The sequence below is a fragment of the Pipistrellus hanaki genome (genome assembly GCF_964339955.1).
Source record: "Pipistrellus hanaki genome assembly, chromosome: 8".
Taxonomy (NCBI): domain Eukaryota; kingdom Metazoa; phylum Chordata; class Mammalia; order Chiroptera; family Vespertilionidae; genus Pipistrellus; species Pipistrellus hanaki.
Genome location: NC_140510.1, coordinates 61,948,294 through 61,973,226, shown reverse-complemented (window position 1 = coordinate 61,973,226; position 24,933 = coordinate 61,948,294). Strand labels below are relative to the sequence as shown.

Below are 24,933 nucleotides of genomic sequence, written 5' to 3'. Positions count from 1 at the left end.
TATTTTATCAGCCAAACTACTTATTACACCATAATTGAATGTCCCGTTTTGATTAAAGATGTATTAAACCATCATTTACATGTTTTGATCAGCATAAAACAGTATTTCCTGAATGGATTGATGTAGTTCTGATGAATAACAAAGAATTTTGACATTTTAGCAAACCAGGAAAGCCCTAAAGGCTTGTTGGCTTTTGGAAATGTGGAACAGTCTCTTGGGCCTGTGTCTTTGTGTTTGGGAACTGCATTTTGGAAACTGCTTTCAGTGTGCAGAGGGTCTTTATATGCCTATTTCTCATTTTCTGTGCTCCTTCTTAGAGCTACAGTTGCATATGTATATTTTTTTAATAGTTTTATTGACTTCAGAGGAGGGAGAGGGAGAGAGAGATAGAAACACCAATGATGAGAGAGAAAAATCTGAATATTTTTAATATATACTCCCAGCCTCTAGAGTCATACAGACATACTCATGTGGGGAAAGCATATTCAATATTCTAATTGTGTCTATGCCAAATAGATATAGAAGGGAAAAAATTCAAAGTAAAATATTTCTAAGTAAAGATCAGGAAACAAAATATTTTAGCATAAGAATAAATCAGAATATCATTTTAAAGATTTAATATAATACAAAGTTAACATGAAGCAAATACTTTTCATTTTGAGTCTCATTTTGTTGAAATGTAAATGGAAGCTATAAGTTTTTACATATTTCATATATTTATTTATACTTCGCTTATTGAAGAAAGAGATTGAAAGTGGTTTCTTCGACCTTTATCATTGATTTCACAATTATACCAACAACCTTGTTTTCTGAAAGTGTAATTTTAGTATGTTTTCACAGTGTTCATTTAAGCCTTAACTTAGAATATAGGGCAGACAAAGATGCAGTAGTTATAAACTAAAGGCCAGTGCACAACATTCCTGCACTGGGTGGGAGGTGCCCCTCAGCCCAGTCTGCGCCCTCTCACAGTCCGGGACCCCTCATGGGATGTCCATCCCGAGGGGTCCTTAGCACTGCCATGGAGGCAGGAGAGGCTCCCGCCACTGCCGCTGCACTTGCCAGCGGTGAACCCAGCTTGTGGCCGAGCAGCGTTCCCCCTATGGGAGCCCACTGACCAGTAGGGGGAAGCTCCTGTGTTGAACATCTGCCCCCTGATGTCAGTGCACATCATACCAACCGGTCTTTCTGCCATTCGGTCTTTTTGCATATTAGCCTTTTATTATAAACTAGAGGTCCAATGCACGAAATTCGTGCAAGAGTAGGCCTTGCTTCCCCTGGCTGCTGGCACTGGCTTCCCTCTGATACCCAAGACCCATGCTTCCTTCTGGCCACCAGCACGAGCCCGGAACCTGGGCTTCCCTCTCAGCCCCAGCTTCATGTTCAGAAAGACATCCATTCTAATGAGCATATTACACTTTCAGTATAGACTAGAGGCCCAGTGCATGAAAATTAATACACTTGGGAGGGTCCCTCAGCCTGGCTGTATCCTCTCCCAATCCAGGAGCCTTTAGGGAATGTCCAACTGATAGTACAACTGTCCTCTGCAGGAGGCAACCAGCAGGCTGATAGGGAAACAGCACCTGCCAGTGAGGGCTGGCTCTGCCCCACCACTGTCATTTTCCACCCCCAATCAAAATCCCCTCCCTCTGTCCACTGGCACCTGCCTTGGTTGGCCTGATGCTGCCCACTTGCTAGCCCTGCCTCCTGCTGGCCGGTTGTCAATTTGCATATTAGGCTTTTGTTATATAAGATAAATAATTCGCACATATGCTTTGAGACTTTAAAAGGAGCAGAAAGCCAGTTGGGAAACTGAGTTTCTAAGATAATTAACATAAATGGAGTCACCAGCAGATTTACAGAATTTATATTTGTATTTATGACCTGGTAATAAGGGAAGCAGCTACTTCTACAGCTCCCTTTGCTCCATTTCTCGTTTGGGAACCCAACAGTCTGGAGCCCATTTAGTGTAGTGATGAGCAGCTCAGGGGTCACTAGCTTCAGAATACAAAATGTAACCCACATTAGGGGTGAGGGGTATTAAAAAGCTGCCTTGAGCCCTAACCGGTTTGGCTCAGTGGTTTACGAGTGTTGAACTGAAGACAAAAGGATTCCAGTTTTGATTCTGGTCAGGACCACATTGCCCTGGTTGCGGACTCAATCGCCCAGTAGGGGGCATGAGAAGACAGCCGATCAATGATTCTCTCTCATCATTAATGTTTCTATCTCTCTCCCTCTCCCTTCTCTAAAATCTTTTTATTTTTTTAAAGCTACTCAGAAATGCTCAGATAGAAATATCTTAATGATTCAACACAATGCCACTTTTCTATTGGCAATAAAATAAGATTGGTAGTGTAAGAACGTAGAACCAAATCCCATGGAACCAAATAAACTCCTCATTTTGAGTAGTGGGAAAGGTAATTTTTAAACACTTCTATTGTTTACTGAATTGGCCCTAACAAAAAAGTGGTTCTTAGCACTGATAAATCAGATGATTGGAATGGCCATCCCCACCTTACATGGGTTGCAGGTTCCATCCCCACGGGGTCACATTTGGAAGACAACCAATTGATATTTTTCCCATCAGTGTTTTTCTTTCTCCACCTCCTTCCCTCTCTCTCTCCCATTCTCACTCTCTCCCTTCCTCTCTCTAAAATCAATAAACATCCTTGCTTGAGGATTAAAAAAAAAGGGGGGGGGGGGAATAGACGCTTTCTAACTCAAAAATTTGGAAAAGGGAAAGGGAGAAGAGTATTTAAGTGAATCTTAGCTGTTAATAGGTAACTTTTCTATATAGTTTATTTTTACATTGCTCCAAATGAAACTTCCCATGTTTATAATTATTATTTTGACGAATTATACTACTTTATAAGAATTTGATCACTCCTTACATTAAAGCTTCTATTTTGTTTTTCACTTAGATAATCAAATTAAATCGACGTCTACAACTTCTAGAAGAGGAGAACAAAGAACGGGCTAAAAGAGAAATGGTCATGTATTCAATTACGGTAGCATTCTGGCTGCTTAATAGCTGGCTCTGGTTTCGCCGCTAGAGTAACCTCAGCTCTCAAAAAATACTGTTTCAACAGCTGGAAATATAAAGAATTTGCAAACTTCTTTGTTTCTGTGTTTGCATTGAATATGCCATTTTATAGTCCATGCCCTGAAAATGTACTTCTTCCAGAAGGGAAGGAGAAAGACTCATGTTTGCAGAGGTAAAGATATATTCTGTCACCTAGCTGTATTCCCTTGTAACTAGTCCTGCAATAACGCCTACTCAAAATTCTCTTTGCATGTTGTGTAAATAGGCTCTGATTTGTTTTTTTAAAGGAATTAATTTTTTGCCACATCAGTTTGCACCGGTAATTCTCTGAATGGGGGAGGATAGAGAATAGATTTAGAAAAGTATCTGTAAAAGAAAAATCCTTGACTTTGATCTGTTTCCCAAACATTGTTAAACAGTTTTGTTAATGGACATGCTCGCATCCACATTCAGCATTAACACATCTGAAAGTCATGGTCTGGTGTTAGAATTAATAAATAAAAGCCACCTCATGTTTCACCTTTATTATTAAAATAAGTCCTAATATTTTCAGCCGTTTATCAATATGTGTGTAAAATATGTGTGCTTACTTTTATTTTAGTTTTTCAGGTGGTTTTCTATAAGGGACATTTTTACTAAGTTCATGTGTGAATGATTTAAAAAACTACAGAATAAGGTACAATTGCAGTGTATTTAATAAACTATCAACCAAAGCAGTATTTGTTGATCGGAAGATTTTTGTTTCATTATACTGTGCTGTGAGCTCTATCACATGCTCTTATATGAACCCAAGTCTGTCTCAGGCGCGAGTCATGCAGCTAAGGGCTTGGCAGGAGCAAGACCCTATGTGCTGCTCTTAAGGAATTGACAAATCAATGGAGGAGGCTGGGAATAGGTTTATTAAAGAATTAGAGGATGATAAAAACAACTTTATTGATGAAAAGCAATTTGAGATATATGCTGAAAGGTAGGGAGAGGGGAGAGTGTTTCACATGGTGGATACAATAAAGTGTAAACATTTTAAAACAAGATTGAATATGGAGGTGGGAGTGAGAAATAAAAAGGTTTGTAAATGACTAAATACATGAGGAAGGGGGAGTGTACAAATACTGGCAAAGCTGGCATGTCCCCAAAATATACATAAATTCAGATGGTCCATAGACTTTTAGGGACTTTATTCATGTCAGCAAGCTACTAGTGAAATAGCAGGTAAATGACTTACCAGCTACTTAACCTGATGTGCTTCTTCGAGCCATCCTTTCTGTGCCCTCTGGAATGGGAGGCTTGTCTGTCTCTCCATGACTGTGGAGAATTGGGTCATCTGAGGCAGTGGTCGGCAAACTCATTAGTCAACAGAGCCAAATATCAACAGTACAAGGATTGAAATTTCTTTTGAGCGTCAAATTTTTTAAACTTAAACTATATAGGTAGGTACATTGTTATTAACTTAATTAGGGTTCTCCTAAGCTGGCCTTTGCTAAAAACTCAAGGGGCCAAAGAGCCGCATGTGGCTCGCGAGCCACAGTGCCGACCACTGATCTAGGGTGATGTGAAGATTGTATGCACTGTCGCTGCCCCTTGTGTTGTTTGACTACATAGTGTGAGCTGTCCTGTTAGTCACTTGTGTTTTAATTTTATGGCTATAGCAGTTTGGCATTCATTTAATAAGTATTGAATCTTTGCTGAAAGCTAAGTACTAAAGATAGAATTCATCAGTTCATTCCATGGAATGTCCCTAGTAGCCAAGATAGAATTCATTCATTGATTCCACAGATTATTTCTAGTAGTGGCCTTACTTTGTGTCAGACGCTGTATTTGGTACTGAGCATACCAGGAGTGAATACAAGAAACATATCCCTGTACCCATGGAGCTTACAGTCTTACGGGGGAAAGTGAAATTTAAGAAGCAAATACAAATAAAAATGCCATCACCATTGTGGTGAGTACTATCAATGAAAGAGGGCTAAGGGAGGGTTAAGGGACACCTGCTTATCATTAGGTAGTTAGGGAAGGCTTCTCAGAAAAAGGGATATTTGTGCTGAAGGATGAAGAGGACTTCGCCAGAGATTAGACTTTGGGGGGAGGGGAGGAATTTGGGGGCCTGGATAGAAGAGAGGCCTGAAGCAGAAAGGAGCTGATGAATTAATGGATGAGAAGCATTAGTTGGTCCCTGTTGTCTTATTATGATGGACATACAAGCAAAAACATTTATGTTACATTGTTACAGGTATGATAATAGTAGTTTGGGTATGTGCTAACTTGATGTATTGGAATCATGCACTCTGGGAAGCTTTCTCAGGTAGGAAATAATGTAAGTTAAACTTTAAGGATAAATTGGGGTTTGTAAGAGCATGAGGAGTTCTTTACACAGCAAATGGATTCAGAAATAAAGTGCCTGTGTGTTACTAATTTTGAGGAGCAGCTATAATGTAAGTATTGTAAGTTATTTCTACAACCTGAAGCACAATGAACATAAATAAATGAGAAGAAAATGCAGGAATGATCTACATTCAGAAAATTGTAGATTTTTAGTATTTTATATCATTTTAATATGGTAAATACACTTTTATTAGGTTGTCTTTTAAAGGTTATGATATATAGAAACCTTTTTTTTGAAAGACTAATTTTTTTCTAGGTATTTATAGTTCTTTATTGTGAAAAATGCAAACAGGAAAATAAAGTATAATGACTCACTGTAGTCTTGTCCCTATATATGACAATGAAGATTTTTTTTATTGCTTTATTTTTTGGTTGATGTATTTTTAAAACATGACATTTTCCCCCCCAAACACAAAAACATGCATTTCTAAAAAATAAAGACATTTTTATATTACCATAAAGCCATTGTCAGTTGTAAATATTCACAATAAGTCCTTAATATTACCCATACCAATCCTGTACAAGGTCTGCATAATACATTTAGTTGAATAACATCTCTGTTCTCAATATAGAATAGTTTCCTCAATACACTTGTTTTTTCCCTGTACATTTTCTTGTTGAAAACAGAAGGCTATTGTCTGTTTACTGTCCTTCCTTTAGAATTTGAGTCTATCTATTTCCCTGGATTTCTAGTAAGTGAGGAATTTGGTCTAAAAAAATGATTACATTTAGGTTAGTTATTTTTTCTTAAAGTATAAAGAAATACAGGGGAAAGGCCCTACTTTGACTTCCAAAATAACTTCTGTTCCCTCTCATCTTCCCTTCCTCCGTCGCTCATCTCTTTTCCCCTCCCTCTCTTCCTCTCCACACAAGAATGGAGAATTAAAAAATTCAAACAGCACAAAAGGATTTAAAACACATTGAAAGATTCTCTTCACTGCACTACTGGTGATAATTTTTCCTATGAAAGTGGTTTTCATTTAACAACATTAAATGTAAAAGGCTGATTTTTTTAATCACCTTTAAAAAAAATCTTTTGGACTAGAGGATTAATGCAGCTGTCTAGCTAATATTTCGTTAATGAACTTCCAACTTCTAAAAGGGTATCTTAAATGTAATTCTCAGGTGATTCAAACTGCTTGTATTTGTATTTTGTTACACAATTCGACTTCTTCGCTTGGAGACTCCACACAGACAGCCCAGGAAACCGATGACAATCTGACTGAGTGCAAACAGGAGCTCAAGGAACCCCACGAGCAGTAAGCCTACAAATGCCGAGAAAAAGATAGTCCTGTGCCTCTTTTCTTTAGGACTGACGTGCAAGTCACTGGTCATGGTGTCATTCTTGATGGGAGAATTCAAACTGTTAGGAGCTACGCAAGATTCATTGGAGAACCACTGTAGATTGAAGGATTGGTGGTCCATCCTTCCAGAAAAATAAAAGATAAGATGTTTAAGAATTTCTGTGGCCATCAAAAGAATACAACATTGTACCCAAGAAAGGGAAAATATGGTAAAACAAAGTATTATTGAAATGTGCCTTAAAATTATAGCTAAGATCAGACTTTCTGAGCATATGTCTATGTACTCTACTAGGTTAAAGCTTTTTGTTCATTATCCCACTATCCCATCATTCAACAAACTTTCTATGTAGCCCTGGCCAGTGTGGCACAGTGGTAGAGTATTGGCCTTCAACTGGAGGGTCTCAGGTTTGATTCCCAGTCAAGGGGATGTCCCTCAGTTGAGATTCATTCACAGCCCTGGTCCGGGTATGTGCAGGAGACAACTAGTCAATGTGTGTCTCTCACATGAATGTCTCTTCCCTCCTTACTGTCCCTCCCATTCTCCTAAAAAATCAATGGGAAAGATGTTCTCTGGTGAGGATTAACAAAAAACAAAAAATGTTTCTTATGTCAAAAGTGGTTGAGCACCAACAATTGCATGTGGTTCAGACTATATGCAGTCGTTCTTCCACTTGCTGAAGATGTGAAAATAAAGGAGCTCCCCCTTTGAAGGAGTTCGATTCTTAGTGCAAAACCACAGTGGCATCTGCTCTTCCAGAGGTACCGTTTTCACTCAAGAGACATGTTATATACTATGTCTGATTATACCTGAAACCTATATAATTTTATCAGCCAATGTCACCCTAGTAAATCAATAAAAAAGAAAAAGAAAATGACTGATTAAAGTGATTTGTACCCATTATAACAAGGTATGGATTATGAAAAACATTTTGCCCTGAGGTGATTTTTTTTTTAATTTATTATTCTACAGTAGACAAGTATTCTTAGTGAATTTGCATTTTAGGTACCAGCAACTGCAAGTCTACCTGGGAAAACAAGTGTTTGAGCAAATGGAATATGAGAGTGCTCCTTGCAATTTGCAGCAAGCCTAGGATCCCTCTTGTGTAACTGTTTACTCTCTGTAACTATCGCCCCAACTAGAGTGGGAATACCTTGAGTGCCATTACCTCCAGAGCCCGGAGCTTAGCCTGATACCTGGTGAGCTGTCATCTGCTACAGACTGAATGAGCACGTGCGGCATCTGTGGTTGCACTCTCTCTAATTTTAGACTTCAGATCTGGTAGTAAAGGGAATGTCCAGATTTTAAATCTTAATGACTGTGGTATGAAAGTTTTGAGAGATTTTTCTTTTTTAATGTAGTAAGATAAAGGAAAAGGAGGGGGAAACTTTATGTAAGTGAATGTCTGATTATTCTCTAATATAGAGAGAAGTAATGAATTAGATTGTTCTTTTGTTCTAGTTTTTCACATTGTGCTGAGGTGCAGACACAAAACCATCTTATGAAACTGAAAGGAACCATTTACTTATAATTCTTCATTGTTGTTGCTACGTGGCATAAACTTTTAATTCATTCCTATCCATACATCTATTTCTAGTGTGTCCCCATAATCCATCTGCTGCTTGGTTTCTTTTAGGGCTTATAAGTAAGGCTCTGGATTTTATTTATTTTGTTTCCATTCCATTTTTTACAGTATGGAAGTAGTCTGTGCCTCTGGCTTACACATTTCATTAGCTCAGAGCGGTGGGAAGTCAGGGCTTCCTCATCACCGTTCTCCAAAGGCGAAAGTCAAGCTGCTGCTGTGTGTTGCCATACATTTTTAAGGCAAGGATAAGCCATCTGAGTCAGTTATCCTTTAAAAGAAGGCCATACCCAAAACATCTGAACGTGGTGATTCCTCCACTTTTTTATGAGCTTTTGCCAGTTGGAATTAATGTGCTAAATCCCTAAGAATCTGTCCCAGTAGTTTCATTAAAAAAAAAAAAAAAAAAAAAAAAAAAAAAGCGCTGAAACCGGTTTGGCTCAGTGGTGGAGCGTCGGTCTGCGGATTGAGGGGTCCCAGGTTCAATACCGGTCGGGGGCATGTACGTTGGTTGCGGGCGCATCCCCGGTGGGGGGTGTGCAGGAGGCGGCTGGTTGATGTTTCTCTCTCATTGACGTTTCTGGCTCTCTGTCTCTCTCCCTTCCTCTCTGTAGGAAATCAATAAAAAATATATATATATATATATATATATATTTTTTTAAAGCGTTGTGTGAGCACCACAATATTCTAATCTAAGAAGCTTCGGTGTAAGACAATCATGGAAAGGTCACTCACCTTAAATTTTCAAACGAGAATTTGCAGGTACTGTTGCTTGGAGAATTACAGATGAGAGGACCTTCCGAGAGAGCATTCAGGGATACCAGCATGCAGTACACTGCACCAATGATTGTGATTACATTAAAAAATGATGAAAGAAACATCTGAAAAATAAGGTAGTTCATGTGCACATGTTATTACATGTTCTTGGTCTGTTTCAAGTTTCAGCATCAGATATACGGTTGCCCTTCTCTGGCCACCTTGTAGCCCTAGATCTTAAGATCACAGTTTGATTGGGTGTGAATTATAGAAGAAGGCAGAGGACCAAGTGCCATTTTACTGACTCACTAAAAGAGTGATGGTCTTGCCGTGTTTTCTGAAAATTCTGAGCCTTGTCCATTTTAACTGAGCATTGAGGTCTGGTTCCTCTGTCATATTCTGTGTACTTCCTACTTCAAAAAACCTTGGCTAGAACATCAGCACCCACACTTTGATGTCCACTCTCTCGACTTCTAAATCTTTAGTCTGGACTTGGCCCTGATCTTGAAAGTGGCCTGAGGTCAGCATTTTGCATCGAGGTACAACAGGGCTTCTCGATCTCAGCACAACTGGCCTGTGGGCATTTTGCTGTTGGGGGCCTTTTCTGTACATGGTACAATGTCTGGCAGCATTTCTGTCTCTGCCCACCAGGTGCCAGTAACACACACTCACCCAGGTGTAGCAACCAGAAATATTGCCAGACATTGCAAATGTCCCCCTGGGAGCAGGGGCGTGTGGGGCAGAGGGTGCATGCACCTGATTTTGGTGCAGCAGCACCACTGAGACAGAGGGAAAGACTGTAAGCATCTTTCATTTTGTGAATCAGTCACAGGAAAACAAGCATGAGATTTGGGGATAGGAAGTGTTTTGGCCCGAATGGAAGTTGGTTTCCAAAAAGAAGTTCTGTGTTGTTTCCATGGAGTGTTGTGTTAATCCCTGTTAATTATAATTGTTTAAATCTGCAGAACTGAAGGGAAGGACTTCTTTTCCTTTGATGGGGTAATACTGCAGCTCCCAGAGGGGTCACCTGATGCATTCGTTAGACCTGCCTTTAAAGGGTAGGCAGAGTAAGTGACTATGTAAATAGTATGTGTAGAAGGAGCTTGGGCTTTGCTATCCTTTCAGTAAGCCCAAGAGATGGATGCTATTATTCCCATCTTATGGATGAGAAAATGCAGTTCAGGGAGATTGGCAAGGTGTCAGGACCTCACAGCTGGTAAACGTCAGTGCTCAGACCTAACCACTAACCAGCCAAAAGCCCAGAATGATGGGTTTGGAGTGTGATTCAAATCCTGCTTCTCCCACACTACTGTTCAATTTGCTGATGAAGAAGTGTCACTGTGTTTATATTTTGGTCATCTATTATTTCTGACTTCTCATCACTGCAGAGAGGCCTGGCTTTAGAAGGTGATTCCAACCTCTGTATTTCCCCTAGACTTGGGATTCATTTAAAGACTCAGGAAAACCTAAGTATTCAGAGGCAAAATCAGTAAGTGGATAAAGGGAAGGAGCAGAGAACAGCTCAAGTAGGGGAAATAGTGGGAACAGTTAAGATAGAGGACAGTTAAGATAGGTGGTCTTGGGGACCACCTCTTCCCTCCCTCCCAAGATCTAGCCTTTGCCACTTTTATGATGCCTTGGTCTCTACTTGAAAGATACAAGATATGGCCCTAACTGGTTTGGCTCAGTGGAGAGAGCTTCGGCCTGCGGACTGAAGGGTCCAGGTTCGATTTCAATCAAGGGCATGTACCTTGGTTGTGGGCACATCCCCAGTGCGGAGTGTGCAGGAGGCAGCTGATTAATGTTTCTCTCTCATCGATGTTTCTGACTATTTATCCCTCTCCTTTCCTCTCTGTAAAAATAAAAAATAAAAAATATGTATATTTTTTTTTAAAAAAAAAAGATACAATATATGACTTAAACACCAGTCCTCACAAGGCTGGTGAGAAAAGTGTTTAAAAACTTGGTTGCACCTAATCAGTATAAACTGGTGATTTAATGACCAGCACTACTATTATTACACGATGCCCCCCACCCTTGGCCAGCAAGTCAAGCCCAATACCTGCGTGAAAAGGTGGTTTGATTATTCTCAACTCGCTGTTGTCCGCAAAGGAGAGAGAAAAATGGTCATTGAAAATATGAAAAATTTATCATGAAAAGATATGTGCGGTGGGGGGGGGGGGCAGGGAGATATTCTTAATGGAAATATGATCTGAGAGAAAAATCTAAATATTCTGAAATCTTTAAGTTTGAGGATTCATAAATAATTCAGGATATCTTTCTCAAGAATGTTTGGCTCTGGCTGGTTTGGCTCAGTGGATGGAGTGTCAGCTTGCGGACTGGGGGTCCCGGGTTCTGTTTCGGTTAGGAGCACATGCTGGGTTTTGGGCTCAATCCCCAGGTCTGGGGGCAGAGGGTGGGGGGGTGGGGGGTGGGGGGTAGGGAAGAGGAGGGAATGTCCAGGAGGCAACTAATCAATGATTTTCTCTCATCATTGATGTTTTTGTCTCTCCCTCTTCTTTCCTCTCTGAAATCAATAAAAACATTAAAAAAAAAAAAAAAAGAATTTTGGAATACAACATAGAGGTAATTCAACGTCAAACTCCAAGGGATAATAGTTTAAAAAGAAAAGCACAGAGAAAGGAAACTAAAAAGACTGACTACCTGCAATGTATCAGGAACAAAGAGAGACTATAAATAATTAGCAAAGTAGTTATAACCCTAGATATCAAATGACAGAAAAAGTTAATTTTAAAAAATACAAATGTGTAATATTAATCTAAATATGAATCTCTTTAAACAGTGGTTCTCACCCCTGGAAACACATTAGAATCACATAGGGTATTTTTTAAAAATACTGATGCTGCATCTCAGGGGAAGTGGGAGAAGGGGAGAGATATTTTTAAGATCCTCCCTGGTGATTCTAACGTCCCCATTAGGCTGAGAACTATCGCTTTCAAACCTCAAGCTCAGCCAGGAACTCGCTGTGAATGCTCATTTATTCGTCTATGCCTTCCTTAGAGAATTATGAGCCCTCACACAGTGTTATTAACAATGTTCATGGCCTCGTAGTGTAGACATTGTGACTTTGAGAGTCTGATGGATTGAGACAAAAGTTCACTTACTGGCTGTGCTACACTGGCAAATTATTTGCTTTCTCTGAGCACCAGTTTCTCGGTCAATAAAGTGGATCATATTTCAAAACTAAAGGGTTTTTGAAAGAAATAAGATAACATATTTGAATCTGTTCTGAGCATAGTGACAGAAGGGTAATAATTATTCATTATTTTCCTTTTAATTAAAATCTTACTCATAGTAGGTATGTACTAAATGTTAGAAAAAATAACTAGTGTCTTCTTTAATCACATACAAGCAATGAGCATTCTGAGTCTAGCAAACCAATCTTGCATATGCATGAGAGAACTGAGGTTACATTTTCCTTAAGTATTTTATACACAGCACAAAAATAACAAGTCTTGTTATTCTAAAATTGGTTGCAGCTCTGGGTGTGATTTCTAAATCACCTTCCTTTGAAAACCTAGTTTAGATAGTGAAACTGAAGATTGGGGTAAGGTGTGAGGCTGGCTCCAAAGTTATATTTTTATGGAGGGGGAAAAAAAAAACCCTCACACTTTCTGTATCATCATATAAGCATACTACCCTGTTTCCCCGAAAATAAGACAGTGTCTTATATTAATTTTTGCTCCCAAAGATGCACTAGGTCTTATTTTCAGGGGATGTCTTATTTTTCCACGAAGAAGAATACGGTACACATTTATTGTTAAATGAAAATAAAGGAAATTTATTACCTGTATACGGTACGGTAGTACAGTAGTTGTCAACACAAACCAGACAAACTGTGAATCCTACAGTATCAAGAATTTACTCATTTATTCGATGACAATCATGTCATCATCTTCTGGAACATCATCATAACAATCCAATTCCTGAATTTCCTGGTGAATTTCTTGTGACTCCATTTCTTTCAGAATCAGTGGACCAAATCTCTCATATTTAGCCTAAGGGGGCCTTATTTTCGGGGAGATGCCTTATATTTCACTCAGAAGGAAACCTGTAAGTAGGTCTTATTTTCGGAGGATGTCTTATTTTCGGGAAAACACGGTAATAGGACGTTCCTAAAACTGTGGTTCTGCCACTGGAACCACACTGAGATTTGGTAGCTTCTGAAGCCCCAAGTGGCTTTGCTCAGCTGTCCATACTGTTGTGCACTCTGCCTCCCAAAACCGCCCCCCAACAACCCTCCCCCCCCCCCCCAAACACACACACACACACACACAATCGCTGCTCGGTACTCACCCCGCCTCTGTTGTTGCAGCAGGCTCTTTTCCTTGCTGCCAAAGACATTGTTGTTGCTGGAATAGCCTGGAAATTACATCAACAGGAAAGAGGAGTCTTAATACTTCTCATCAGATGAGAAAGCACTTCTCTCTGCCTTCTATTTATCAGCAGTTGTGGGAAATCAAGGCTCAAGAGAACAAGAAGGAAATGTGGCAAGTCCTTGATCTTGTGATCCCCATTTCAACCCTAAAGATTAAAGAGCAGGGAGGGATGGTGGGATTTCAGGATAGCCGTTTCAAATTCTCCCCTCTACATCACTTTACTCTTGGTCATCTTTGGAGAGACCTGCATTTTTTTTTTTTTAATGTTTTCTTATTGATTTCAGAGAGAGGAAATGAGAGGAGAAATAGAAACATCGATGTTGAGAGAGAATCATTGATTAGCTGCCTCCTGCACACCCTTTTCTGGGGATGGAGCCTGCAGCCTTGGCATGTTCCTAACTGGGAATCGAACCTTGACCTCCTGGGTCCTGGGTCGAAGCTCAACCACTAAGCCACACCAGCTGGGTTAGAGAGACTTGGATTTTAAATTGAGTGAGTTATTTAGTCATTATTTTGGAAGGAGTATTTCTGAAAGAATTAGTTATGTCATCTAAAATTCACTTTTTTTTTTTCTTTTAGTTATAATCTGCAGCCACTGTCAAATTTCCCAAAAACTGTCTGAATCTGGCAAGCATCCAGAAAGGAAATTGCTGGTTTTGTTTGCCTGGCAGTTGGGAACCAAGAATTCCATCAGCACTCCTTTCTCTTTCCTAACGTTCCTCTCAGTGCCGGGTCACTGCCATCTCGCTGGTTCCCAGTTTAGGATTTGGGAAATATTTTTGGTTCCACATTCTGCTTTCTACTCCTTTACACATGATATGCAATGGCCTGCCTTTTTGTTGATGTTCCACAACTGTGTACATATTGCATTCTGTATCAAGGGAAATATATTCTGCTGAGGAAAGCTGTAAGGAGCAACCTCACATTCTGAGGACTTAGTTTAAAATTTTAGTCCTATCTAGTCAGCAGCTATGACTAGAAATTCTTACTGGAAAGAAGCTTTGTATCATTGAAGAGTGGGCCGTAAAATACTTCCCTTCCACTTAAGAAATTTTAGCCATAAGGTGGGTTTTTTTGTTTGTGTGTTTTGGTTTGTTTTTTGCCATCTCAGCACAGCTGCCTTTGAGCAGTTAGTTCTCTTTCCTTCTGCCCTTGTTTTCTAACATTTTATCGAATTCTGACGACATGCCAGCACTGTCATAGGTGCTGTACGTGTTTCAGTTCATTCCAGCCTCAGCCATCCCATGAGGTAGGCCTCTTTTTATCCTCATCTTACAATGAGGAAACTGAGGCATAGGAAGTTTGAGTAACTTCTCTGAGAAAGTGGAAGAGTTTGGATTTGAAGTGAGGCATTTGATTTCCAAAGCCCAGACTCTTCACTGCTATCCACTCGGGACAATTCTTATCGTTCTCCTCTGTTCCTTCACAGAGTTGGTTCATTCTCATCATCCCCTACTCCCCCCGCCCTGGCTCATCTCATTGTCCTCTGTTCCTTCCCCAAGTTCTTTTTCCCAAGACCACATCTACCTTTGCTTTTCCAGAGCAGTCTAACATTTAATGCCTGATAAAGCAGCTTTCCTAACAAACTTCACCCCCTCTGACCATGTGCTGACCCCATGGCACCTGTGGACAACACTTTGTAATGTTATCACACTGGGCTTACATATTACCTTGAATTCCAACACTTTTATCATTCAAAGGTCACATGTATGTAGGGCAGCCCAGCCATTCTGGGGTGGAGCTAAGAGCCCAGAAGAAAAGGGAGAAAAATGTAGCCCCCAAATAGGTTGTCAATGTTAATGGGCTGAATCTCTTTGGTCGTACACATAAGCCATACTGCCTACTGAGCTTAAGGAACAATTATTTACAGGAGCTGGCAGACTATGGCCCACCACTTCTTTGTCATAAAGTTTTATTAGAACTCAGCCATACCCATTCACTTATATTGTCTACGACTGCTCTTACACCAAAGTACAGTTGAATAGCTGTGAGAGGGACTGTCTGGCTCTTAAAGCCTAAAATATTCATGATCTGATTTGTTGTACAGAAAAAAAATTGTCAGTCGCTGATTTAGAAAATAATCTGTTAGAAGAAAGATCAACATTAAATTACAGCTTTGGTGGATGAATCATCCCATTTTGCTTATTGATGTAAATTAAACTCTGCTGACTTTCTAGGTTTTATTTCAGAGATGCTGAATATTTACTTTTATGGTGTCTTCTCTCGCAAGGGTTTTATAAAGAAACAATAACTTATGGGAATCCCCTCCCAGTCGACTTCATGGCATGTCAACACATCTTTGTTACATCACAACTCACTGTTTTTCAACTCCTTTGCCCGTTCAGAGCTTTAGATGTTGAAGGGCTCTTTAAGAGATGGATATTAAAATATGAGAAAGTGTGTAGGTATACATGTTACTGAGTCATACATTTTCCAGATAATCTGTCAAAATTAGTATTTATGAGAATACTCTTTTTTTAAATTCCTAAGCACATTTTAATGCATAAGAATTTTTGTAAAACTAATAGTTCTGACAGTCATTTGCTTTTATAAAGAAGTAGTATTGTTCATTCTTCCATCTAGAAACCCATCCTTCTGTGCAGTCTTAGAAGTAAGTGTACAACTTACAAATGCAGTACAGAGGAGCTGTGGACCATTGAAACTTGGTAACACAATTCAAACCCTAGGGATCTTCTAAGTACCTGACCCTGAGAGCAACCCAAAGCCACAGCTCATCACAAGTATAACAGCTATATTTTGCAAATGCTTGTTACACAAACACCTAACTTGTTTAACATTCAACATTTTTTCTAAGACTTTAATAATTGATGAATTACCATTGAATAATAAGTGTACTCAATGAATAAGCATGATTAAGATCAGGCTTACAATTAATCTTATATCAAATAGCCTTAATACAGGGATGGGAAAAGCAAGTTTGTACTTGTGAGTATGCAAAACACAGTTTATTTTTGCATTATTATTCATTAACTGGAGACCTGGTGCACAACATTCATGCCCTCGGGGGCATGGGAGAGTGGGGAAGTCCCTCAGCCCGGCCTGTGCCCTTTGCAGTCTGGGAGCCCTTGGGGGACATCCTTAGCGCTGCCATGGAGGTGGGCCATTGCGCTCGCCAGCCATCAGCCCAGCTTGTGGCTGAGCGGTGCTCCCCCTGTCATAAAGTTTTATTAGAACTTTGCTCCTGCATTGAGTGCCAGCCCCCTGGTGGTCAGTATGCATCATAGCGACCAGTCGTTCCACTGTTCAGTCAATTTGGGTATTACCCTTTTATAGGATTATGTATTATTTATTTGTATTACAACTATAACCCTACTTTTGCCCACCCCTCTGTTTTCTTAGGAACATTTTAACTCTCTTTTTAAGTGCTTTGAAAAATATTTATTGATTTTTTTCATTTAACATAAAATAGTTTAAGGTAATTGCATAACACTCTTAGTCATGATTTCAAAAGATAAAAAGATTCACCTGTTTTGGGTAAGTCATAAAAACACAGTGAATGTATTTTGTGAAGTAATCAGTAATTAATTCCATAGTTGTTCACTTCTTCCCACAAAATCTGTTTTTGAAGCAATACCAATTTAAAATGTTTTAAAGCACTTTTGGAAAGATTTCAAAAACTACAACAAAAGTGTTTATCACACAGGCAGTTCTTTATTCACTTTTCTGTGTAGTTACGAGTATATTGAGAGTTCACTATTTTGACAGATGTTGGAAAGGACACAATTCCCTTTGGAAAGGCATTCTTTCACATTATACTAGTACATCAATGAAGATGTGTCTTTTATAATGAAGGACAGAAGAGCTGTAGACCATTAAAACTTTATACAGTATCGATAGCTGAGGACCAGGAAAATCCACCTGTGTTCTGAGCCCTTATGTCACCCACCTGTTTGCTTGTGAACCTAGTCTAGAGTTTGAGGTTCACTGTAAAGTGCCTATTGAACTTCTCAAAGAGTTGTTTGATGCTTGGATGGCATTTACCACACTGAGTAATAGAGATAGACTTGTGTAATACTCGTCATTAATATTTATGGGGGGCAATAAAGTAAATTTAATCACGAACAAGGAAGTGCAGATTCTCTGAAACTTTCACAGGTTTATGGAACCTTTCTGTTCTTCAGTTTCCTGGTGACCTAAATTTATGGATTAAGTTATAAATTGCACATTCTTCCTTGGTTAGCCTGAAACAGGTGGATTATGGTACTAATCCTGGTGGAAAACAGAACTTGGGGATCAGATAAGTCTGGAACTAGGTCTCCCAGCTACTGTGTGATCTTGTTAACCCTCATAACCTTCTGTTTGCTTGTCTGTTAAAATACAGTTGATAATAACCGCTCAGCCAGATTATTATAGAGAGTAGATGAAATAACATTGTAAAGCATGAACCCAGTAGTTAGCACTTAGCAGTGGTCTCTCTCTGTGCCTTTCTCTATGTCTTTCTCCTTCTTTGTCCCTTGCTTTCCTGCCTTCTTCATCAGGCTCCTTTCATGCTGGCAAGAAATTTATTTTTCTTGTGGGAAAGTCCATTTGTATCTAAAGCTGCACAAGTCATTCCAAATGGGTTGTTTTAACATGGGAACTTATAGGAGCTTCATGGGAATTGTCACTGTTGATAAGTCTTGGCCAGCTGTGCCTGGCTTCTGTCTAACCTTATGCAAAGGAAGCTCACACTATTCAACTAGACAGAAGCCTCTAGAAGGGCAAGCAGACACAAGATTTGTAGTCTCATCACTGTGTTGGGCTCTGTCATTTCTCTCAGCCTGAAAGAGAACGTTCGTTGCAATTTGAAGAAATAGCCCACAATTTCCCCAAAGCTTTTCCTGTAAGAGCCCCTTTCTAACAAGCAGGGTGAATAAATTGCTCATGATATTAAAAGTACAGAAACCTCCAACTTTTGGGGGGTGCTTTACTGGAGTGGCTTTTTGAGGTCAGAGTGTTCTCAAATCCAGTGTGTGAGCTGAAGAACAAATATTTCTCTAAAGATTAATGTATAACCACTCAAGAGTGTTTTCACATTAGTTTGGGGATAAGACCAGCAACAGTCACTGATTATCATTAAGGATGATAATACAGGTAATTGAACTGTTACACACACACATGAACACACATCTAAACAAAGGCTCATTTTTCTGACATTAACCAGACTCATTAGGTAGCAGCCAAGTGGTAGAACAAACAAAGCAGCCTCTTGAATGCTGAATTTCCAAACTTCAGTATCCACATCCCCACTTTATGAGTATGAAAACAAAATCATAGGATAAGTGACTTGCAAACAGTAATATATTGGAGACAGAACTAGAGCTGAGATTCTCTGCCAGGTCCCAAAACAGTATTTATTCCTCTCCACAGGTGGGTCCTACCCAGGCCACTGCATCAGAATTCCCAGGAAGAGGTCTATAAATCTATCGGGTGATTTATGATTGGTGCATTGGGGGATACTGCTTTGCTGCAGATGTCAACAAAAGATAGACCGATCAACAATTATCAAACTTAATATTCAACAAGCATGGAAAATTGAGGGAATTCATTCGAAACTTCCCTAACACTAACTATAAACTTGGAAGAGCAGCCTCATGTGCAAAGAAATGTGCTAGGTAATAACCCAACCAACTTCTTAATCCTCAATATTTTTCCATTGATTTTTAGAAAGTGGAAAGGAGAGAAACAGAGAGAAAGAAGCATCAACATGAGACACATTGGTTGGTTGCCTCCCACACGAGCCCCAACCAGGGCTGGGGATCTAACCTGCAACCGAAGAATCAAACCTGTGACCCTTCCTTCAGTCCTTGGGCTGAGACTCTAACCACTGAGAAAAACTGGCCAGGGCAGCCCAACCAGCTTTTATCAAATTTAACCTTTTTTTTTTGCCCAAGCTCCCTAGCCTATACCACATATTTAATTTATCATTCCTCACTGATAACCAATAAAATGAATACTATACCAACACATCTCACTGTATCGTAAGTCAAGACACAGCTCAGCTCACTGTACATCTGAAAGATGGATTTTGGTAAGGCACCCTTTTCAACATCAAGTCAAATAAAAGTTACTCACCATCAGACCTGCTCCTATGATTCCTGGGTACCACCACTCAAAGCAAGAGATGGGGTTTTGAAAAAATTTGCCTTCCTCGACTCTGTTGACAATGAGAGGGATTGCATTGAGAACTACTCCTGACAGAAGGAGAACCAACAGGCTGAATCCATTGCAGGAGGTACATCCTTCACAGCAGGTCATGGTCACCCCTTGGCTCAGTTAGAAATGCTGTTCCAGTGGCTGTTTGTGTGGCACTGTCTTGCCTTTATCCTGAGCCTCCTAACCAAGTTAAAGTTTAGCACTTATGAAATTAATTTCTGGAATTGGTTTAGAGTCCAAGAGGGCAGACCTTATTATGAGCACAGGAAGTAAGGATAAGCTTATATTATGATGAGGTTGGGAAAGGAAGGCGGGGGCAGGGAGGGGGGGGGGAAGAGGTCTGTTTGTTAGGTAAATATATGCATAAATATAGGCAGATGGTAACTAAGAACAAGGATGAAGAGGTTAAGAAATGCTCCTCTAACGTATTTTACCAGTGTACCTTATAGAAGTGAAAGCAAGAATACCCAGTTAATATAAATTATTTTTCCTGTTGTATTGATATTACCAATGTAGTGAAGTTCTTTACTTTGAAATTGTTTAACAATAAAACAAATAGGAGATTGGGGGTAAAGTATTTCCTCTGCTGCAAATGTTCTTGATTAGTCAAAATTTTAGGGAATATACCAAATTTTAAATTTCTTCATGTCATATTATTCCAGTCTTGCAGACTAACTCATTTAGTGATAACCCATGTAAGACTTGTGGGAGATTTGGTCAATGCTACTTGACTGGAAGTGTTCAAATAGTTACGGGACAGGAATGCTGAATGGTCTAGGGCTGCTGCTGCCTCTGCAGTAGTAAAAAAGGCAGGGGAATTGATCGAGTTCAAGCACACACCACTGCAGCTACAGTCCAGGAAGCCACTGCCTCTGTTGCAACTCCTGCCTCTACACGTCCTCAAGGCCATTGACTAAACTCTGGAGCACTACCTGTGATGTCTGCTGTCACTACAACTGTTTCTTCACTTCCGTGAAACTAGTAACTAGACCCAGGGACATCGCTGCAGTGCAGAAAATTCAATACTCCAGTCTTTCTTAACAGCAACAGACAAAAGTAGCAGAAAGAGGACTTCCACTTCATTTTTGTCTTCCATATTTCTCAAGGGTGGATCTAATTGTTACATTATCCAGAGCTTATATGTAGAGTATTCTAGGAAATGTAGTTTCTATCATTCTGGCTTCTGCCATACAGAAAGGCATACTAGAAGGACATAAAAATGGATATTGAGCAAAACAGTTCACTAAAGTGATTTAAATTGTATGGGGAAAAAATTTTTCTCTAAGTTATCTGGAATGACCATGTAACAGGTCCTTTTAAAATAATTTGAATTATCTTTGTATTTCTTACATATCTTAGATGTTTAGAATGTCTGAACATTTAGACTTGCATGTCCAGAATGATATGTAATATTTTTAAAACAAGTCGAAACTACCTGTTTAGTTCCATTGAGAACACTTCAGGAGTATTAGATTTGTTTCTTTAAGAGATAGGAGAGAGTTAGTTTGAGGAAGAATGGAGTCCCAGCCAAGTCTTATTTGTACCATTGGTGAAAACAAGAGGTGATGCAAAAACATCTTGTTTTATCCTCTCCCTAAGCCTATCGCTCCCCCGCCTAGCTCTCTGCACACCACAGACCTGGGAGTAGTGAGGATTATAGCCAAATACGGGGAATTTTCTATTACACTGTATAGAAGAAGGTAGCTCCTGCTATTTTCTGCTCAGTCCTCTCAACCCCTATCTCTGAAGCTCCATCTCATGAAAGATTCACATGACTCTAAGGTAGCTCCATTCATGCACCAAGTATGCATCATAGTACCCTGTGTTTATGTGGTATGAATAGATATGAAACACCCATCCATGTTCTGTCAGGCATCCTCTCCTAAATATACTCCCATTAAAGGTTTTATTAGGACATGGTTTTATATGCAGACACAGCTACTTATCCATCAACATTCATGCTTTTACTTTTCATAGTAGACTAGAGGCCCAGTGCATGAATTCATGCAGGAATGAGGTCCAGCTGGCCCGCCCCGATGGGGGTCCATTGGACATGGCCAGCAGGGCAGGGAGGGGCCACAGGCAGTTAGTGGCCAGTCCTAGCCCTGATCGGGGTGTTGGGGGCCAATCAGGGCCCAGGCCGGCTCATCAAGCTGGTTGGCTGCCACAATGAGCATCATAGCCACTGGTCATTCTGGTTGTTCTGATTGTTCTGGTCATTCTGCCATTATGGTTTCTGGGCTTTTATATATATATATATATATATATATATATATATATATATATATATATATATATATATATATATATATATATATATATATATTGTGTGTATATATATATATATATATATATATATTGTATATATATATATAGATAATTGTTGGAAAATGTCTGTCAATCATGAATTACATTTCCCAGCTCTCCATACATTTAGATTGGACCATGTGACTACTTCTCACCAATGGGAAGTGAGGGAAATAGACTGGGTCACTTTCACACTAAGGATCTTAACACATTGTGGACCAGTAGCCTTATTGCTAGCCTTGCCCCGGTGAGCAGAGAAGTTTCTATTGAATGGGTACAAAAATTGTTTTACATAAATGTTAAAGGCACACTTTAAAATTAAATACCCATTGTATTTTGAAGTTATTTATTACATGTTCTTATAAGCCAATATTTTTTTAAGGAATTTTTATGATTGGCTACAAGTCTTAGAACAGGAAACACGAGAATTCTCATGATCTTTCGGCAATGTGTTAAGAAGTGATGGGTGTTGTACCTTTTCTTCTTTTACACTTACATTTTGCAGACAACCAAGTTTCCTTGAAAGTCATATGTTGAAAATACGCATCAACCTAGATCCCTGAATGAGTGAGCAGGGCACAGCTCCCCAACTGCTCACCCCTTCTGCCCACCCAGAACCGCTCAGGCTAATTGACATCGGCAGGAAATAAATGTCTACTGTATTATGTCACTGTATATTTTTGTGTAAATAGCACTGCCTCAATACATTCAGTGTATTCTTTTGTTCTTCACCTTAGAACCTTCCAAAAGTCTGCAACTCCCACCCCTCCTCAAAACAACATAAAAAACAAATCAAAGACAGTGAAATTCTTTTACCTGGTGTCTTATTCAGAAATGATATTTAGAGAATACTAAAACAGTAAGAAGCATACAGTATATAACCAAGGTCAGGAATAATACAAGTGCAAGAGTTCTATAAACAGAAAAGCAAATATTTCAAAATAATTAAATACATTAAAAAGCATTATTTCATTTCATTGAGTTCATTAATATGAATTGTTATATCCTAAGGAGCAATCTGTGGCCTGTTCTTATTGCAATACAATTGATAGATCAAGTTGGATTGAGAGATATTTATATATATACTTTATAAATACTGTGTATATATTAATTCCCACTATAGCCAACATATATAAAAGTGTTGACCTTGCAGACCTTGAGACCCTGATTCTATTTCACAGAAGCACATGTACAAACTAGTCATTTCAATGACACATGCTAGTCTCAGTTTTATAGGCATGTTCCAGGGAAGAAGGCCCTCTTCCCAGGGGACATAATCCTATATAATAAAAAGGTAATATGCAAATTAACCCTCATGCCCTCGAAAGATGGCTGCCTATGACCAGGCTAGCAGTGGGAGGGCGGGGATGGGGGACGCGGTGGCAGTGAGGGGCGACCAGGCTGGCAGGCAGGTAAGTGATTAGGAGCCAGTGGTCCAGGATTGTGAGAGGGATGTACGACTACCAGTTTAGGCCCAATCCCTGAGATCAGGCCTAAACCGGCGGTCAGATATCCCCCAAGGGGTACCGGATTGGAGAGGCTGCAGGCTAGGTTAAGGGGACACCCACTCCCCCCATGCACAAATTTCATCCACTAGGCCTCTAGTTCTTCCATAATCATGGGAGTTTTCCACGCACCCAAGAAGCACTCTTAGATCTGAGCAATAGCATCCCTGCACGTTAGGGTCCCATAGGTCATAAGTACACAAAATAAATTTGTTAAAGAACATAAAGGGTCTGGCAGGTGTTGCTCAGTGGTTGAGCATCGGCCCATGAACCAAGTAGGTGGTCACTGGTTCAAATCTCGATCTCGGCCCATGAACCAAGTAGGTGGTCACTGGTTCAAATCTCGATCAGGACACACGATTGGGTTGCAGGCTCTGTCCCCAGTAGGGTACATGCAGGAGGCAGCCAATTGATGATGTTTCTCTCTCATCAATGTTTCTATCTCTCTATTCCTTTCCCTTCCTCTCTCTCTAAGAATCAGTTAAAACATATTTGAAAATAAAAGAACACAAGGGCCCCTCTTCCACTTAGGATCCAGAGCTCAGCCTGTGAGCCTAAACATCCGCTGTGTGGGGTGACAGCTCAGGCCCCGGGAAAGTGCTTCTCCACAGCGTTTGTCTGTATCCTGCAAACAGGAGCTGAACCCTCTGCCTGTCCTGGCGGGTTGTGGGCTGATGGCCTCAGAGCCTGCGGGGGTGGCCTTGTATGGTAGGGATACTTAGGCAGGAGAAAAGACAGTGGACTGGTCGCATCCTTCCTCTCAGCATGAATACACAATATCCTTGTGTAACCAAATGTCATTTCCAGTAAGGAGAGGCCAGCGTCCTTCTCCTGCTTCTCCTGGTGTCCCAGTTCCTTGTTCTGCAGGTGCTCACATGTTCCTGTGGAATTCACAACAGTGCATGTGGCGGCTGAGCAATGTTTATAGTATTTAACGTATCCTTCTCAGGCTGTTTACATGTGGGTCTAGACATAACTTGCATGGAATAGGCTATTGATCCTTCACATTGGCAGGAAATGGACATTAAACACTGGGCTGGTGAACACCTTCATAATATATTTACTAAAACTTTTTTTTTTAATGTATTTTATTGATTTTGTACAGAGAGGAAGGGAGAGAGATAGAGAGTTAGAAACATCGATGAGAGAGAGTCATCAATCAGCTGCCTCTTGCACACCCCCCACCGGGATATGCCCGCAACCAAGGTACATGCCCTTGACCGGAATCGAACCCGGGACCTTTCAGTCCCTAAGCCGACTCTCTGTCCATTGAGCCAAACCGGTTTCGGCTATTTGCTAAAACTTAATTAAATACTTAAAAAAGTAAATGAATATTTCAGCTTTACTTAAATAATTTTTATTTGAAATGTAGACATTTATTAATTATAAATTTTATCTCTTAATTTTGTAGGTAATTTTGAAGATTTTTTTTAAATATTTTTTTTTTACTTCACACTTTCTACATTTTGTTGTTTTGATAAAAATATGTGCAAATTTTTAGTATGA

The 24,933-nt window shown here is 39.8% G+C and overlaps 2 protein-coding genes and 1 long non-coding RNA gene across 34 annotated transcripts in view; 2 read left to right on the top strand and 1 right to left on the bottom strand.

Annotated features, from left to right (window-relative positions):
• Positions 1-3,759, top strand: part of MFF (mitochondrial fission factor) — a 29,317-nt gene extending 25,558 nt beyond the window's left edge. For all 32 annotated transcript variants that reach the window (XM_084892906.1, XM_084892878.1, XM_084892898.1 and 29 more), the window contains one exon: positions 2,919-3,759. In XM_084892906.1, coding sequence (XP_084749032.1) covers positions 2,919-3,050 — 132 coding nt within the window. In that variant the 3' untranslated portion in view covers positions 3,051-3,759. The remainder of the gene's footprint in view (positions 1-2,918) is intronic.
• On the top strand, positions 39-2,259 carry LOC311626937. The gene is made up of 2 exons (XR_014795798.1): positions 39-222; positions 566-2,259. It is a non-coding gene; the product is annotated as an uncharacterized lncRNA (long non-coding RNA).
• TM4SF20 (transmembrane 4 L six family member 20) lies at positions 3,642-19,841 on the bottom strand. Its single transcript, XM_084892912.1, has 4 exons — positions 19,535-19,841; positions 13,377-13,442; positions 9,039-9,184; positions 3,642-6,845 (listed from the first exon to the last, which is right to left on the bottom strand). Exons 1-4 carry the CDS (start codon positions 19,715-19,717, stop codon positions 6,575-6,577), a joined length of 666 nt encoding a protein of 221 aa, XP_084749038.1. The 5' UTR covers positions 19,718-19,841; the 3' UTR covers positions 3,642-6,574.
• Positions 19,842-24,933: the final 5,092 nt, after the last annotated feature.